The sequence below is a fragment of the Lampris incognitus genome, chromosome 15 (genome assembly GCF_029633865.1).
Source record: "Lampris incognitus isolate fLamInc1 chromosome 15, fLamInc1.hap2, whole genome shotgun sequence".
NCBI classification, from domain to species: Eukaryota; Metazoa; Chordata; class Actinopteri; order Lampriformes; family Lampridae; genus Lampris; species Lampris incognitus.
Window position 1 is genome coordinate 34,782,257 of NC_079225.1, and position 16,442 is coordinate 34,798,698.

At 42.9% G+C, this 16,442-nt stretch overlaps 1 protein-coding gene across 1 annotated transcript in view; it reads left to right on the top strand.

Moving 5' to 3' along the window:
* trim54 (tripartite motif containing 54) overlaps positions 1–16,442 on the top strand; it is a 33,572-nt gene that overhangs the window by 11,161 nt on the left and 5,969 nt on the right. Inside the window, exons 2-5 of the mRNA XM_056294199.1 lie at positions 1,814–1,992; positions 7,569–7,752; positions 11,094–11,189; positions 12,177–12,410. Of these exons, the coding sequence (XP_056150174.1) occupies positions 1,814–1,992; positions 7,569–7,752; positions 11,094–11,189; positions 12,177–12,410 (693 nt within the window). The remainder of the gene's footprint in view (positions 1–1,813; positions 1,993–7,568; positions 7,753–11,093; positions 11,190–12,176; positions 12,411–16,442) is intronic.

Sequence of the window (16,442 nt, forward strand, 5' to 3'; positions counted from 1 at the left end):
CGCTTAATAATTTTTAATACAAACAAATTGTCCTCTTTTCTTCACCATGACAGCTTCTCACTCTCCCACGATATTTCCACAGAAACTCTCCAGAGTTTTAACATGTGCATTCTTAAAGATGACCCCCGCAGATCGATTACGTGACAGTTTCATCAGGCTTAATTGAAAACTAAAATCCTCATTTACTCGCACAGCGATTAAAGTCAACTTGACTCTTTTAGTCCTTGGTAAGTGAAGAATTTATTTCCTTAATACTCTTCTTTTGCTGACGAGGTGTCCATCCATATTAGGGCTGCCAACTCCTTGAAATGGAAATAAGGAACAGGGGACGGGGGTTGGATGGACAAAGCGGCGCGGGCATAACAAATATAACGTGCCTTACACTATGCACACACACACACACACACACACACATATATATATATATATATATATATATATATATATATATATATATATATATATATATATATATATATATATATATATATATATATATATATATACTAAAGAATGATTCCTTATTTTAAGGAACAGTTGGCAACCCTAATCCATATGCTTCGTATCCTTTGCGAGCGTAGGCTTAGACTAATGTTAATGTGGCTCCATCTATTTCTTGAAAATATCCACTTGAGTTATTGAGACCAAGAATGTAGTTGACGCTTGTTTCAATAAAACTTCATAGTCCATCTTCGTCGTTTCAACAGTTTACTGAAAACTGCCTTATAGTATATGTACAAAGTAAAACTGAGCATGTACACAGCTAACACGGTCAAAGACTAGCGTACTCACGGCTTGCCCACACAGCCAGCAGTTACCCAACCTCATAAAGCCCCAAAAGACCATTAAAATGGCTCAGATGCAAGTACAGTAGTTATTCCTTTATTAATTTACTTGCTTCTTTATTTATTTATTTTACTTATCGAAGCTTTTTTCTTCTTTTGTTTCCTTTTTCGTGTTTATATCTAATCTACTATAATGTGGTTTAACTGTTCTGAGAAGGGGCCTGCGGGACGGGGTAGGAGTAGATAGAGGGGAGCAGAACATGGGTAAATGGGATTTGGGGATGTTAAAATGTTTAAAAAATAAAATAGAGTCTTTCAACTGTAGTGGTTCAGTTTGCTTTGTTTTCCTTGAAAAAAATAATTAATAAAAAAGAAAGACTCTATAGCTCCAACTCATCTTTAACAAACACACTTGGCATGCTTTGCATTTTAACCAATCATAAGCCAGGACTGCCATGAAACTATGGGCCTGCTTATTATCCTTAGCAAATCAAATAGAGCAAAATCTCAGGTTATTTACAACTAAGTTTCTGTTATGTAAATGCCTCTAACACCATTCAATATTGTATTCAAAATGCAGGTTGCTGGTCAGAAAATCAATTGCTGATATCCGGATGGCAAATCGTGAGAATTATAACTTTTTCCCTCATTCATGTCAACGAATGTCAGAATTTTATTAGTAAAAAAAAAGCCAATTGTTGATATCAGAAATTCCATTTAGCATATCAACATTTGGAACATATATTCAGGTATCAAACAGAATTTCTCATATTAACAAATTACATTTTAACTCGTTAAAATTGAATTGTAACAAGTTACAATTGAATTGATATTAAACTAGATCTTTTAAAAGGTGAATATGAATGTGTGATATCAAAAAGGAAAGGCAACCAAGAATAAAAGCAATAAAAAAAAAACCCAAAAGGCTTGTGATACTTTTGCGCCTGCGGTCCTACCTGTGTTTCTCCTCTGCTTCGGTCTGTGCCTCCATCACACACTGACGTTCCCCCCCCCGACCGTCTGACCAGGCAGCCAACCCTCTCTGGCAGACCCGGGGCTCTTCCAGCGTGGCGTCTACGGGAGGTCGCTTCCGTTGTCCCTCATGCCGCCATGAAGTGGTGCTGGACCGTCACGGTGTCTACGGCCTGCAGAGAAACCTGTTAGTGGAGAACATCATAGACATCTACAAACAACAGGAGTCCTCAAGGTGAAACTGTGTGTGTGTGTGTGTGTGTGTGTGTGTGTGTGTGTGTGTGTGTGTGTGTGTGTGTGTGTGTGTGTGTGTGTGTCTGTGTGTGTGTGTGTGTGTGTGTGTGTGTGTGTGTACACCCATTTTGCCATATTTGTGACGTTTGGCCCTTGACAGCCCACCTCTCTTGTGAGGATATATTTAGTTTGTGAGAACATTTTGGCTGCTCTTACTTCTTCAGTGGTCTGTTTCAGGGTGAGAACTTGGGTTTAGGATTAGGATCAGGTTAAGGTTAGGCTAAGGGTTAAGGTTAGACATGTAGGTATGATGGTTAAGGTCAGAGTTAAAGGCTAGGGAATGAATGTAGTCGATGATGGGACCTCACAACTATAGAAGCACCTATGTGTATGTGTCTGTGTATACCATAAAGCCATGTACTGGGATGCCCATCCCGCCTCAAAATTATGGTGCGGGTCGGACAAAAGCAATAATTTTGTATTTCCGCAACTCTTTCAAGAAAACGGAAGACGATTGTGAAGCTGGTGGAGAAGAATGAAGTAGAAAGGTGTGCTGAGGCAGTATTCCTAGCAAAGTACGCTCAGGACCCAATCCGTCTCATGTTCATACATAGCTAGTATTCGCACAAATATGTCTAAGAAAATATAGCTCATATAAGAATCTTTTTAGGCCACAACTCCCTAAAACAAGTGTTGCAGCAATTTCAACACATTTTCAGACAGAGCCGGGAAAAAGAAACTGGTCTCAGCCGAGCCTTGTTTTCCCTATGAGTGGTCTGCTCCTGGATCTGTGACCCATGCTCGATACTGGCTCCATCTGCCAAAATACTATTTTAAAGAATGAGAAATTAGTTAAATGCCATAAGATGGTGAGCCATCTTTTTTCCTCGAATATGATCTTGGTATGTTTTAATGTTCTCCGCAGTTGACTGAAAATTGCAATTTTTGCCAATCAATCTATACTCGGTAACTCATACTGACAGTGAAAAATATGTTTAGATTTATTAAAACCAAAAGTCTGAAATCTCTTACATTATTACAAGTATTCAAGTATTCAGACCCTTAATTCAGTACTTTGCAGAAGCTGCTTTGGAAGCAATTAAAGCTTCTTCTTGGGTAAGTCTCTACAAGCGTTGCACACCTGGATTTGGGCAGTTTATCCCATTCTTCCTGGCAGATCCTCTCAAGCGCCATCAGATTTAATAAGAAGCATCTATTAACTGGCATCTTCAGGGCCCTCCACATTTGTTCTATGGGGTTTAAGTCTGGGCTTTGGCTGGGCCACTCAAGGACAGTCAGACTTGTCCCACAGCCACTCCAGCATTGACTTGGCTGTATGATTTTGGGTCATTATTGTGCTGAAAGGTGAACAATCACCCCCGTCTGAGGTCACCTTGCACTCTGGAGCAGGTTTTCTTCAAGGACCTCTCTGTATTTGGCTGCATTCATCCTTCCCTCAGTTCTGACCAGTCTATCTATCCCTGCCACTGAGAGGCACCCCCATAGCATGACGCTGCCACCACCATGCTTCATCGTATGGATGGTATTAGCCAGGTGATGAGCATTGCCTGGTGTTTGCCAGACATGCTTGGAGATCTGCCCAGAGTTCAATTTTTTGTCTCATCAGACCAGAGAATCTTTTTCCTTATGCTTTCAAAGTCCTTTAAATGCCATTTGGCAAACTCCAAGCGGGCTGATATGTAAGATTTTCACTCAAGAGGGGCTTCTGTTTAGCCTTCTACCATAAAGGCCTAATTGATGGAGTGATGCTGAGATGGTCGTTATTCCGGCAGGTTCTCCCATCTCTGCAGAGGACTTCTGAAGCACTGTTAGAGTGAATGATGGGTTCTTGGTCACCTCCCTGACCAAGGCCCTTCTTGCCCGGTTACTCAGCTTGGCTGGACAGCCATCACTAAGAAGAGTCCTGGTGGATCCAAACTTCTTCCATTTCACATTTATTGAGGCCACTGTGCTCCTGGGAACACTCAAAAGCTTTGGAAATGGTTTTATACCATGGCCCTGATCTATGTCTCACCACAATGTCATAACGGAGGTCTACAGAGAGTTCCATGGACTTGGTGTTCGGCCTGACATGCAGTATGACTTGTGGGACCTCATATACACAGGTATGTGCCTTTCTAAACTATGTCCAATCAATTCAATTTGTCACAGGTGGCCTCCAATCAAGTTTTAGCGGCATCTCAAGGATAATTAAAGCAAACAGGATGCACCTGGCCACAATTTGGAGTGCCACAGCAAAAGGTCTGAATACTTATGGTAAACGAGAGATTTCAGTTTTTGTTTTCTAATAAATTTTATCCATTTGAAATTAAATCGACAACACAATAAAGTGTGCAAAAAGGGAAGGGGTCCGATACTTTCTGAAGCCACTGTAAAGGCCTTGCCCTTCAATTCAAGATACAGGAGAGTTTGCCAGCGGCGTTTAAATAGCTCAGATGTGCAGCCACTTATCCAAGCAAATAGTGGGGTACAGTATACACAATCAGGTGACAAAATCAAACCATTACAACTACACCGATAGAAAACTAAACAATCCCCATCCTGTTTTATTTGATGCACTTTCTCTTCTCTGACATTTTAAAATTGAAACAGAAAAGAGAAATGAAAATTATTTGACGCTTTTCTCTTCATGCTAAATTTGTTGTCATTTTTAAACTTGCAAATTAATGCAACACTTACCCTCAGTTGTTACTTGGTGTGTTTTCTGCTCCCACTTGCAGCGGTACCGGGAGCCTGTATGGGATGTTGTTGTAACGATGCATTACTTCCAATAGGGGGAAGTATTGTATCGAGTTAATATGGATGTGTTATCTGCCACTCATTGAAACCTCAAATTTGGACAGGCATCCTGCTAATTAATAATTAATAATTAATAAGAGAGCCTCTTAAATGTGGCTTTGTAAACAGACATTAGATTAGAAATGTAATAATTAGAATACAGTGCTGGATGAATTATTTGCAAAATATTTCCTGATATAAAAAAACAACATTTGAATGGACTTCATTTTGCAAATGGCATCCCCTTTAGAGACGGCAAGTTAAAGATAAGAGCCATTCACGTAATGGTCTGATTCCAGATGTTTATTTCCTCTTTCATCCAAATGTTGTCTTTCATTTTCTGCTGTCGACACTCGTGCACGTTTGACAGAGGGATGTGTTACTAACACACAAATCTCTTTAGCAATGGAGAGGCGAAAGAAAAACAGGAATGAATCAAGAAGGTAGCGCTGATTTCGCAGACACCGCGACCTCCCCTGAAAAGGATTAAACGACATCTCTGTGATTTTTCTTTCTCCTTTCCTGATCACTAGTAAAGCGGCAGTGTCAATACTGCATTTTTTTTATGCTTGAATGGATTTTTCCGTTTTTCAGAGAAATTGATAAAGGCCTATGCATGCTCATCTCCATGAATTCAACGTTGAATTCGGTATCTCATATTCAACATTTCTTTGCCCAAGGGAGGACGAGCGACACAATCTATATCCTCAACTATTACATACAAACCACTTAGATGGTTGAAATGTCATGAAATTAGGAATGAGAAATGTTTTTCAAGTTGTATTTTTGTTAACAGCTACGTCATCCCCAGTATCAGCTGTGCTCTGGCCCTTTCCTCTTGTTTGAAATTTACTCAGAAACAGGGAAATATGGGGGTGAAGTCTGCAGCACAGACAAGAAAGGAAGAATGGTGGGATAGGATCACACTGTCTCTGAGCAGTGGCGATAACATTTATACCCATTTCTGCATGTGTGACGTGTCTGTGGTAAAAAGCACTTGGACCAGACGCAGTCGAGACTGTGTTCAACCAGCAGGAGTGCCATGTTGACAGATCTCCATCCATCCACCCATTATCCAAGCCGCTCATCCTCATCAGGATGGCAGGATGCTGGAGCCTATCCCAGCAGTCATTGGGCAGCAGGCGGGGAGACAGCCTGGACAGGCCCCCAGTCCATCACAGGGCCGACACACACACACACATTCACACCTAGGGACAATTTAGTGTGGCTGATTCATCTGACCTACATGTCTTTGGACTGTGGGAGGAAACCGGAGCACCCGGAGGAAACCCACGCAGACACGAGGAGAACATGCAAACTCCACACAGAGGACGACCTGGGATGACCCCCCCAAGGATGGACGACCCCGGAGGAAACCCACGCAGACACGAGGAGAACATGCAAACTCCACACAGAGGACGACCTGGGATGACCCCCCAAGGATGGACGACCCCGGAGGAAACCCACGCAGACACGAGGAGAACATGCAAACTCCACACAGAGAACGACTGGGATGACCCCCCCCCCCCCAAGGATGGACAACCCTGGAGTTCGAACCAAGGACCTTCTTGCTGTGAGGCGACCGTGCTAACCACTGCACCACTGCGCCACTTTGACAGATTTATTTGACAAAATACACATATCATCAAATTTCGAAAGAAATGTGACGTTAACCCAGACTGTCTTAGTTTGAAATGAAGCCATGTATTTCATTTTTTCACTCAAAGAATTTACATTGTGTAATTACTCTTTAAAGCGACCAATTGAGCGTATTGAAAACTTTAACATTATATTTGCTTCGTGGAGGACAGTGTCCTGGCCCATAGATATAAAGGTACAGTAGAGCAATATGTATGCATGCATGCATACATGTTCTATAGATATTACCTCTCCCTGACTTTCCTTCAGATCCCTTATTGTGACAAGTGAACATCTGAAGAGGAGTAAATTCCACATTCTGAAGCAGAGAACCTTGACAGTGATCCAGAGGTGTAAGCAAAACCACCGGGCGTTCTGCCTTTAGTTTTTCACACCTTCGCTACAGTTCAGCGCTTAAAAGCCTCATCAGTTCATCTGTCATTGAGGAGAGTAACTAAATCCTAGACCATTTTAGTGAGTTTGCTGACATCTACGGGTTAAAAACCCTGTAAAGGGTAAAACCATGCCAGGCTGGTCTTGGTACTCTGTGATGTTAGCATAGCAGGATAAACACAGCTTCAGATAAGACAATCAACAAGGGGTCTGTTTGTTTTAGGTGTACCAGCACACCTATCAGCATTAACAGACAAAACCAACACAAGCACTTGTCAGTAGAACTGTCAGTGTTGGTTCTTTGGCACACCTACTATCCCCAACAGAGCCATCATTAATGTGACTAGCTGCAGCTGTGTCTGTTCTGCTATGCTAACATCACTGAGTACCAAGACCAGCCTGGCATGTTTAACCTTTACATGGGTTTTAACCTGTAGATGTCAGCAAACTCGCCAAAATGCTCTAATGGTTTAGTTCGAAAGATATTGAAAGTATTGAGCAGATTCTATTATCCCAGGCATCACATGGACAAGAAGAGAAACAGTAACACATGTACAATCTACCTTTACAAACTGCCAAAAAAATTACTGCAAGTGTTAAAAGATATTAAGCGAAGGGCCGTCTGTTAAAAGCCGCCTGCGTGTTGGTTGCAAAGTGAGACCAGTAGGCCGGCGGTAAAGAGAAAGTTGTTTGGAGGCCGGCAGCTCTATGCACCTGCTCCACTGCTCCTTCAAATTTGACTTGTAGGCCGGTGGGTGTGAAGGCGGAGCAACCGCAGCAGCAGAAGCTGATGTGTGAGGAACACGAAGAGGAGAAGATCAACATCTATTGCCTGTCCTGCCAGACGCCCACCTGCTCCATGTGCAAAGTGTTCGGACAACACAAGGACTGCAACGTCGCGCCTATAAGCAGCGTCTACAACAGACAGAAGGTAAGGAAGGAAGGGGGAGCTCCATCCAAAATGGAGCCACAAATGGCTGCCACGGTGTGTAGCTCTGTGAACAACAACAATCTCTCTCTCTCTCTCTCTCTCTCTCTCTCTCTCTCTCTCTCTCTCTCTCTCTCTCTCTCTCTCTCTCTCTCTCTCTCTCTCTCTCTCTCAATGTACTCTACCTGCTGAGGCAGAGAGATAGCACAGTTGGACCTTAGGATTCTGGCAGGAAATCTCACATATTATGAAGGCTTTATCTCACATAACACACACACACACACACACACACACACACACACACACACACACACACACAAGCCTTTTACAGTATATGCAATTGCTTACATACAAAAACATGCCATGATACACAATCATATCATCTATCATCTCATGCTTAGAGTAAATACAACAGAAATTACGTACAATACAGCCAAATGATAGTATTTCTTTTCTATGACTGTTTTACATATGCTGTACTCTAACACTAACATTACATTACATTACATGTTCTCTAACACTAACATTACATGAGGCTTCACACACACACACACACACACACACACACACACACACACACACACACACACACACACACACACACACACACACACACACACACACACACACACACACATATATACACTACCGTTCAAAAGTTTGGGATCACCCAAACAATTTCGTGTTTTCCATGAAAAGTCACACTTATTCACCACCATATGTTGTGAAATGAATAGAAAACAGAGTGAAGACATTGACAAGGTTAGAAATAATGATTTGTATTTGAAATAAGATTTTTTTTACATCAAACTTTGCTTTCGTCAAAGAATCCTCCATTTGCAGCAATTACAGCATTGCAGACCTTTGGCATTCTAGCTGTTAATTTGTTGAGGTAATCTGGAGAAATTGCACCCCACGCTTCCAGAAGCAGCTCCCACAAGTTGGATTGGTTGGATGGGCACTTCTTTGAGCAGATTGAGTTTCTGGAGCATCACATTTGTGGGGTCAATTAAACGCTCAAAATGGCCAGAAAAAGAGAACTTTCATCTGAAACTCGACAGTCTATTCTTGTTCTTAGAAATGAAGGCTATTCCATGCGAGAAATTGCTAAGAAATTGAAGATTTCCTTCACCGGTGTGTACTACTCCCTTCAGAGGACAGCACAAACAGGCTCTAACAGGTACTATTTAATGAAGATGCCAGTTGGGGACCTGTGAGGCGTCTGTTTCTCAAACTAGAGACTCTAATGTACTTATCTTCTTGCTCAGTTGTGCAACGCGGCCTCCCACTTCTTTTTCTACTCTGGTTAGAGCCTGTTTGTGCTGTCCTCTGAAGGGAGTAGTACACACCGGTGTAGGAAATCTTCAATTTCTTAGCAATTTCTCGCATGGAATAGCCTTCATTTCTAAGAACAAGAATAGACTGTCGAGTTTCAGATGAAAGTTCTCTTTTTCTGGCCATTTTGAGCGTTTAATTGACCCCACAAATGTGATGCTCCAGAAACTCAATCTGCTCAAAGAAGTGCCCATCCAACCAATCCAACTTGTGGGAGCTGCTTCTGGAAGCGTGGGGTGCAATTTCTCCAGATTACCTCAACAAATTAACAGCTAGAATGCCAAAGGTCTGCAATGCTGTAATTGCTGCAAATGGAGGATTCTTTGACGAAAGCAAAGTTTGATGTAAAAAAAATCTTATTTCAAATACAAATCATTATTTCTAACCTTGTCAATGTCTTGACTCTATTTTCTATTCATTTCACAACATATGGTGGTGAATAAGTGACTTTTCATGGAAAACACAAAATTGTTTGGGTGATCCCAAACTTTTGAACGGTAGTGTATATATATATATATATATATATATATATATATATATATATATATATATATATATACACACCTAATGAAATAATCAATGATTTATAGTCATATTGTGGAGAATTACACGGTACTCTATGCAGAGGATGTACATTTGATTTGAGGGGGATTGGCACAGAAATTGGCACAGTAGTGGATGGATTCAGGCCCATCTATATAGTACACGTGAATGCACACACACACATGTACTGTTCATACGCCTACATGGGTCAAACATATGCATACATCCTGGAAAACAAATAACAGAACTTTGTGCTCATTTTTCACACACACGTGGAGACACACAGCACCACACAAGCACACGCACAAATGACAAGTTTGTGCAGGTCAGTTTGTCATGCAGACAGCAGTGTCTGCTGTGTTATTGAGCAGGTGGCTCTGGTGACATTTTGCACATCCTCTCTTCATTTCTCACTCGCTCTGAATCACTCATTTGTAATTTAGATGAGTAAAGTAGTTCAGCCTCCATCATGATGCAAACGTTGGTTCAAAAATTAAAAGCAACAGACACTTTTTAATCCTCGGTGGCTCTAGTTATTGCCTTTATGAGCACAAAGATGTTGGTTACTTGTTTTAACATGTTAACCGGTAGCAGCACAGAGTGATGGAACACATTTTGTGTCAAGGGCTCAATGTGTCAGAATCATGTGATGGACTGTGTTTGAAATGATATGGAATATCCCCTTCCATGACTGACGTCAATCCATTCTCAGAGCCAATTCCCCCTCACATGGTACATCTTAATACTTTCTTTTTCCCCCATAAACAAGTGTGCTGGGTCATGATGGCTTTACTTGATGGTCCAGTCAAACCAGTAAGATGACTGGGGCATCCGGGTAGCATAGCGGTCTATTCTGTTGCCTACCAACACGGGGATCGCCGGTTCGAATCCCTGTGTTACCTCCGGCTTGGTCGGCCGTCCCTACAGACACAAATGGCCGTGTCTGCGGTGGGAAGCCGGATGTGGGTATGTGTCCTGGTCGCTGCACTAGTGCCTCCTCTGTTTGGTCGGGGCGCCTGTTCAGGAGGGAGGGGGAACTGGGGGGAATAGTGTGATCCTCCCATGCGCTACGTCCCCCTGGCGAAACTCCTCACTGTCAGGTGAAAAGAAGCAACTGGCGACTCCACATGTATCAAAAGAGGCATGTGGTAGTCTGCAGCCCTCCCTGGATCGGCAGAGGGGGTGGAGCAGCGGCCGGGAAGGCTTGGAAGAGTGGGGTAATTGGCCGGATACAATTGGGGAGAAAAAGGGGGAAAATTTAGAAAAAAAAACGGTAAGATGACTATATAGACATGGTCTGACCCAGTAAATTTCCCTATAAAACTTTGGGATTATGATGATTTTTGACTCATAGGCTGGATAAAGGAGAGAGCCCCATCCATCTGCTTCTATCTTGACTATACAGTGTAGTTTTGCAGCAAAGTTGGCGGGCAAATCAATGTTTGTAATGTTTTGACTGGTTGCAGACAGAGTTGAGTGACAGCATCGCCATCTTGGTCGCCAGTAACGACCACATCCAGGCGCTCATCTCTCAAATGGAGGACATCTGCTGCACTATAGAGGTTAAAACCACACAATCATACACACAGCTTGCACACAAGCACTCCAAAACATTGCACAATGTCTTATGATACACACAGTATATTAGCCAAGTTATCTATATATGACATCAATATTTTAATATTTAACTCATCACAGCCTTGGCTCCAATTTTCATTGCAGATCTTTCAGTTTCCAATCTAGCGACACCCCCTTAGATCTACAGACATTCTGATACTCATACGCATAAATATACATTAAAGACAAAAGGTGATAAAAAGTTTGCAATTAAGATTCGTAAACTCCAGAGAGCTTGTGTGGGGAAACATTAGTAAATGCTGGACTATCAGACAGAACTGGAAACCCAGTTCAAACTTGAATCAATTTTGCTCTCATTGGGTTAGTAGTGATGTCTAGTTTGATTTTGTATGATTTATGAATTACACTACCACTACTACTACATTCGGCTGTTCTCGTTGGGGGTCACCACAGCGGATCATCCATTTCCATCTCTTCCTGTCCTCTGCATCTTCCTTTGTAACACCAGCCACCTGCATGTCCTCTCTCACCACATCCATAAACCTCCTCTTTGGCCTTCCTCTTTTCCTCTTCCCTGGCAGCTCCATATTCAGCATCCTTCTCCCAATATACTCAGCATCTCTCCTCCACACATGTCCAAACCATCTCAATCTTGTCTTCTTGCTTCGTCTCCAAACCATCCAACCTCAGCCGTCCCTCTAATATATTTGTTCCTAATCTTGCCCTTCATCACTTCCAATGAAATTTATGAAGTACACTAAGCCGGCCTTTATAAGTAAGCAGTATTACATCATTTCTGCTTCATTTGATGGAGTACCTTCTGGCCGTTGAATTAAGTGGTCCTACCCACCCAACACTTAAGTTATATTTTTTTCTTAGCAGGTACCAAAAGTGTGCATCTTTTTAGTTCAATCATTAGATTTGCAGAACATTGTAGCTTTGTCAAATGTTATAAACATTTTTTGTCTCAGGAGAAAGGTCGGCGACACAGAGAGCAGCTCTCCAGCCATTTCGACAGCCTAGTGGCCATCTTGGAGGAGCGGAAAAGGGAGTTAGTGGGGATCATTACAAAACAACAGGATGATAAGCTCAAATATGTCCGTTCCCTCATCCGCCGCCACAGTGACCACTTGGAGACTGCAGTCAAGCTAGTCGAGACTGCCATACAGTCCATGGAGGAGCCACATATGGCTTCATTTTTGCAGGTAATAAGGATGGCAGCTCAGTAAACAAAGATATTACCTTCAAGTATCTCAAGCCAGGACAGTTCACAGTTCTTAGAAACCGGCTTTATGGCTGAAGGTTTGGTTTTAATTAAATAAAAATCTAGGGCATTTAGATGCAATCTTTCAGGTTTAGTGCCAAGCTCAAATAAATTTCCTTGTTGATGGTGTATGCTAGCCAGTAATCCAAATCAGACATTGTCTACACAGGTTAGGTTTTCCTTCCAATCATATCAAGTCCCACCAATTAAAACCTGCCAACTCATGTTACTTGCTGTAGTGCTTAGATGAAGGAAGACTCTTGGCATTAGCTGCAGACCTTATGAGGTTGCTTATTTTCTTGGCCAATTGCAAAATGGTATGAGGTTGTGGTGGCCACCAAGACCAAGCTTGTAGAATCTTAAGAGTCAATAGTAAGTGAACATTTCAAAATTTTGTACTGGAAACCCTTGTTGACAATTTGTATGTTGAGTGACAAACCATTTCACTTTAACTACAGAGACTGGTTTAAAAACATTTATTAGTAATAAATGTGTTGAAACAGCAATAGCAGGTCCAGAACAGTTTGTCCGTCAAGTTGATTGCATTCATTCTGCCTTACCATGCAAGCGTTTGCATTCTTTTAGCAGATTTTGTCAGTACAGACAGCTCGGCTGCGAACACCTTTGGAAGCAAGCACAGATGGTGGGGAGGAGCTGGCTTGAGCAAAGATTCTTCTTCCTCGCTGGTAACTTGAATAAACATTGGCGGAGAAGACTGGCTGGAGATCAGACACATCACGGTAGAACGGCTCAGGGTCTTCCTCATCCCCTTCCCTGAAGCCTCCAGCATATCCTGTTGTCAGAGAGCTGCCATCTCCCTCATCTTGAGAGCCACCATAGTGTCCTTCTCCAGCACTGATGTAGCTAGGGCTAGCATAACCACTGCCACCAGCTAGTATACTAGCGGCATGTCCCCGAGAGGCTACATGTCGACTGCCAGCATTATAATCAGGGTTACCATAGGCTTCATCCGGGAAACCAGCTTTACCTTGGCGATTAATGCCAGCACTAAATGCTGGCATGCCACCCACCAACCTCAAACCATACCCACTGCTAAACATATCTCCATCTACAGAATACAAGTCATCATTAGCCTGGAATGGGTCAAAGCTGTCCAGGTAGCGGCTGGGTTGAGACATCTGTGAAGAGGCACCAATGCTGCCATCTTCATTTTCTGACCCTAGACTCACAAACCTAACAGAATCAAAGGAAGGCACCATGTTTGAGTCATAGTCAGCCATGTTGAAAAATGGCCCACTGGCGCTTAGTGTAATGCCTGGTTTTTCAGAGACTGGGAGATTACCAGCTTCACCAAAACTGGGAGATGGTGAATTTTCAGAGACTGGGAGATGGCCAACGTCAACAAAACTGGGATAAGAGTGTGGATTTTCAAAGACCGGGAGATGGCCAACGTCAACAAAACTGGGATAAGAGTGTGGCTTTTCAAAGACCGGGAGATGGCCAACTTCATCAAAACTGGGATAAAAGCGGTTGGGTGCTGGAGGAAGATTAGTCAAGCCATAACCTAAAAAAAAAGGGGGGGGGGGAGGAATATTTGGGGTTGTTAGCTGCAGCAATAACAGCTTTAAAATTAAGCAGACTAAACAACCTTACCTTTTCGCACTGGGAGACAAGCAACACTTCCCAGCAACAAGCACAAAATCCACATCACCCTACAAGGAAAGTCTCAAGTTAAATCCAGCATCATTTCAGAAAACATTAGTAGCAATGATATTTCACCTACCTCATTTTAATTCCAGGACACAGATGAAGTTGATGGGACTTCTGGCAAGACTGAGAAATACTGATTAACTGAAAAGTGCTAAAAATAACTGCCTTTCAAGACATTCCAACTCAGACCAACAAAGTGCTCTCATACAAGTCTTCTACGTTAAGGACCTCTTTTAAAGGATTTTCAAGCCATGCTAATTGATTGATAATTGATATCAGATGTTGGTTGTCAGGGTGTGGCCAGTGAACCTCAACTGACGTGAAAGTCACATCAACCTCAGCTGTGTCCTGAATAGCCATTAAACAACAGGAGTAAAAACCTCATTGCAAACTTGGCTCCAGTTTTAAAAAAATAAATTGTCACAATAAAAACACTTCTTTAGGGTGATGTGGATTCCATGCCTTTTTGCTTGGAAACATTGCCTGTCTTCCAGTACCAAAAGGAAAACTGTTGGCCTTGTGACAGTGGAAAAAGGTTGTTCTTGGCTCTCGCTGCCCCTAGAACTCTAAACCAATAATCATTGTTTCTTTTCCTCAGGCAATGGCTCAGGTAATCATCCAACACCCAGTGTCTACACACCCAGCCTCTCTTATACCAGCTCTGGTGAGGCTGGTCATGTCCCTGCCTCTCAAAATCCAGCCATAAAGCTAAGGCTTACCGTAGTGTAAGGTATAAACAGATTCAATCTTTAGCGTTCCAATATACTTGCAAACCAGACTGGGCTGCCCCAATAATATTAAACGTGTTTGATATTTACGACTGGAAATCCACATTAGATCAAAAGAGTGTCCGCGAGTCTTTTTCTTTGATTTTTCATCGTGATTGGTGTCCAAAGTGTTGTACTGTTGGTTTAAAATAGAATGATTTTGAGAGTTGGGACACTAATTGATGGTTAGCATAAATAAGTGTGTGATGTCCTGTCTTGACTCAATCCTCTAGTGTGTGCATTCTGATGGGCACCCTGCTGGCCAGTAGTACTGGTGGTGATCATTGGTAACCCAGGCCTTGACCGATCCGGTATGAAAATTTGATGTATGAGCTGCATATTTGATTTGGCAAAGATTTTATGCCGGATGCCCTCCCTAACGCAACCCTCCCCATTTATCCGGGCTTGGGACCGGCACTAAGAATGAACTGGCTTGTGCATCCTCTGGCTGGGTTTGCATTCTGATGACTGAAAGATAAAATAATAATTTAAAAAAAATCAGTGAAATCTGTCCTTACATGTGCAGTCTCCCACATTTTTAATATTGGTAAAGATTTGAAAAGTCCTCTAGTATGTGTGCCCAGCCTGAGCGCCAGGCTCCAGTAGCTATGGCTCAAACCCAGTGCTTTCATTTGCTTCTTTTAACTTTGCCAGTAGTAGCTCTGTAATCAACCAAGATGGCCACACCAGTGCCCCTTGCCAAGAATGTAAGCCCAACCACTAGGCAGGCACCATTGATTTCTAGCAGGCCAACAATGACCTCTATTCTGCAGACGGAGGTGTGTTTAGCAGTGGTTATGATTTCAAGTCTTTCAATGCTGGCACCAAAGGCCAAGGTAACACTGGTTTCCAGAATGGGGGCTATGGCAACCCTGAGTATAGTATCACCTATGCCCGTAGTCTACATGTCACCTCTCATGCAGGTGACACTATATGCTAGCTGGTGGCTATGATAGCCATGCTAATGGATTTGCCAGTCCTAGCTACATCAGTGCTGCAGAAGGACACTATGGTGGCTCTCTGGATGAGGGAGACGGCAGCTCTCTGATAACAGAATGTGAGGAGGCTTTGGGTATCGTGACAAAGAAGACCCCGGGCCATTCTTCAGTGATGTGTCTGCTCTCCAGCTAGTCTTCTCCTTCAGCTCTCGTTCAAGATACCCGCGAAGAGGGGTCCGTGGTGGTGTAGCGGTCTAAGCATCGGCTTTGTGTCGATGCAGTTGCCCACTGGGGACCGGGGTTCGCGCCTCGGTCTCGTCAGATCCGACTATGGCCGGACTCGATGAAGCAGCAATAATTGGCAACGCTGTCTTCGGGAGGGGGGCGGAGTCGGCTTGTGTTCTTCACATGAATGCGTCTCTGTGTGTGTCAGAAAAAGCAGTGGTTCGGCCTGGATTCGCCTTGTCACGGAAGTGGCGAGGCATCTCCTTCGAGACTGCCGGCCGGAGAGATGCAGTTGGCGAACGCATGCAGTACGAGGGTGGGTGTTTGAACTAAAATAGGGAGCAATTGGTCACTAAATTGGGAGAAATCAGA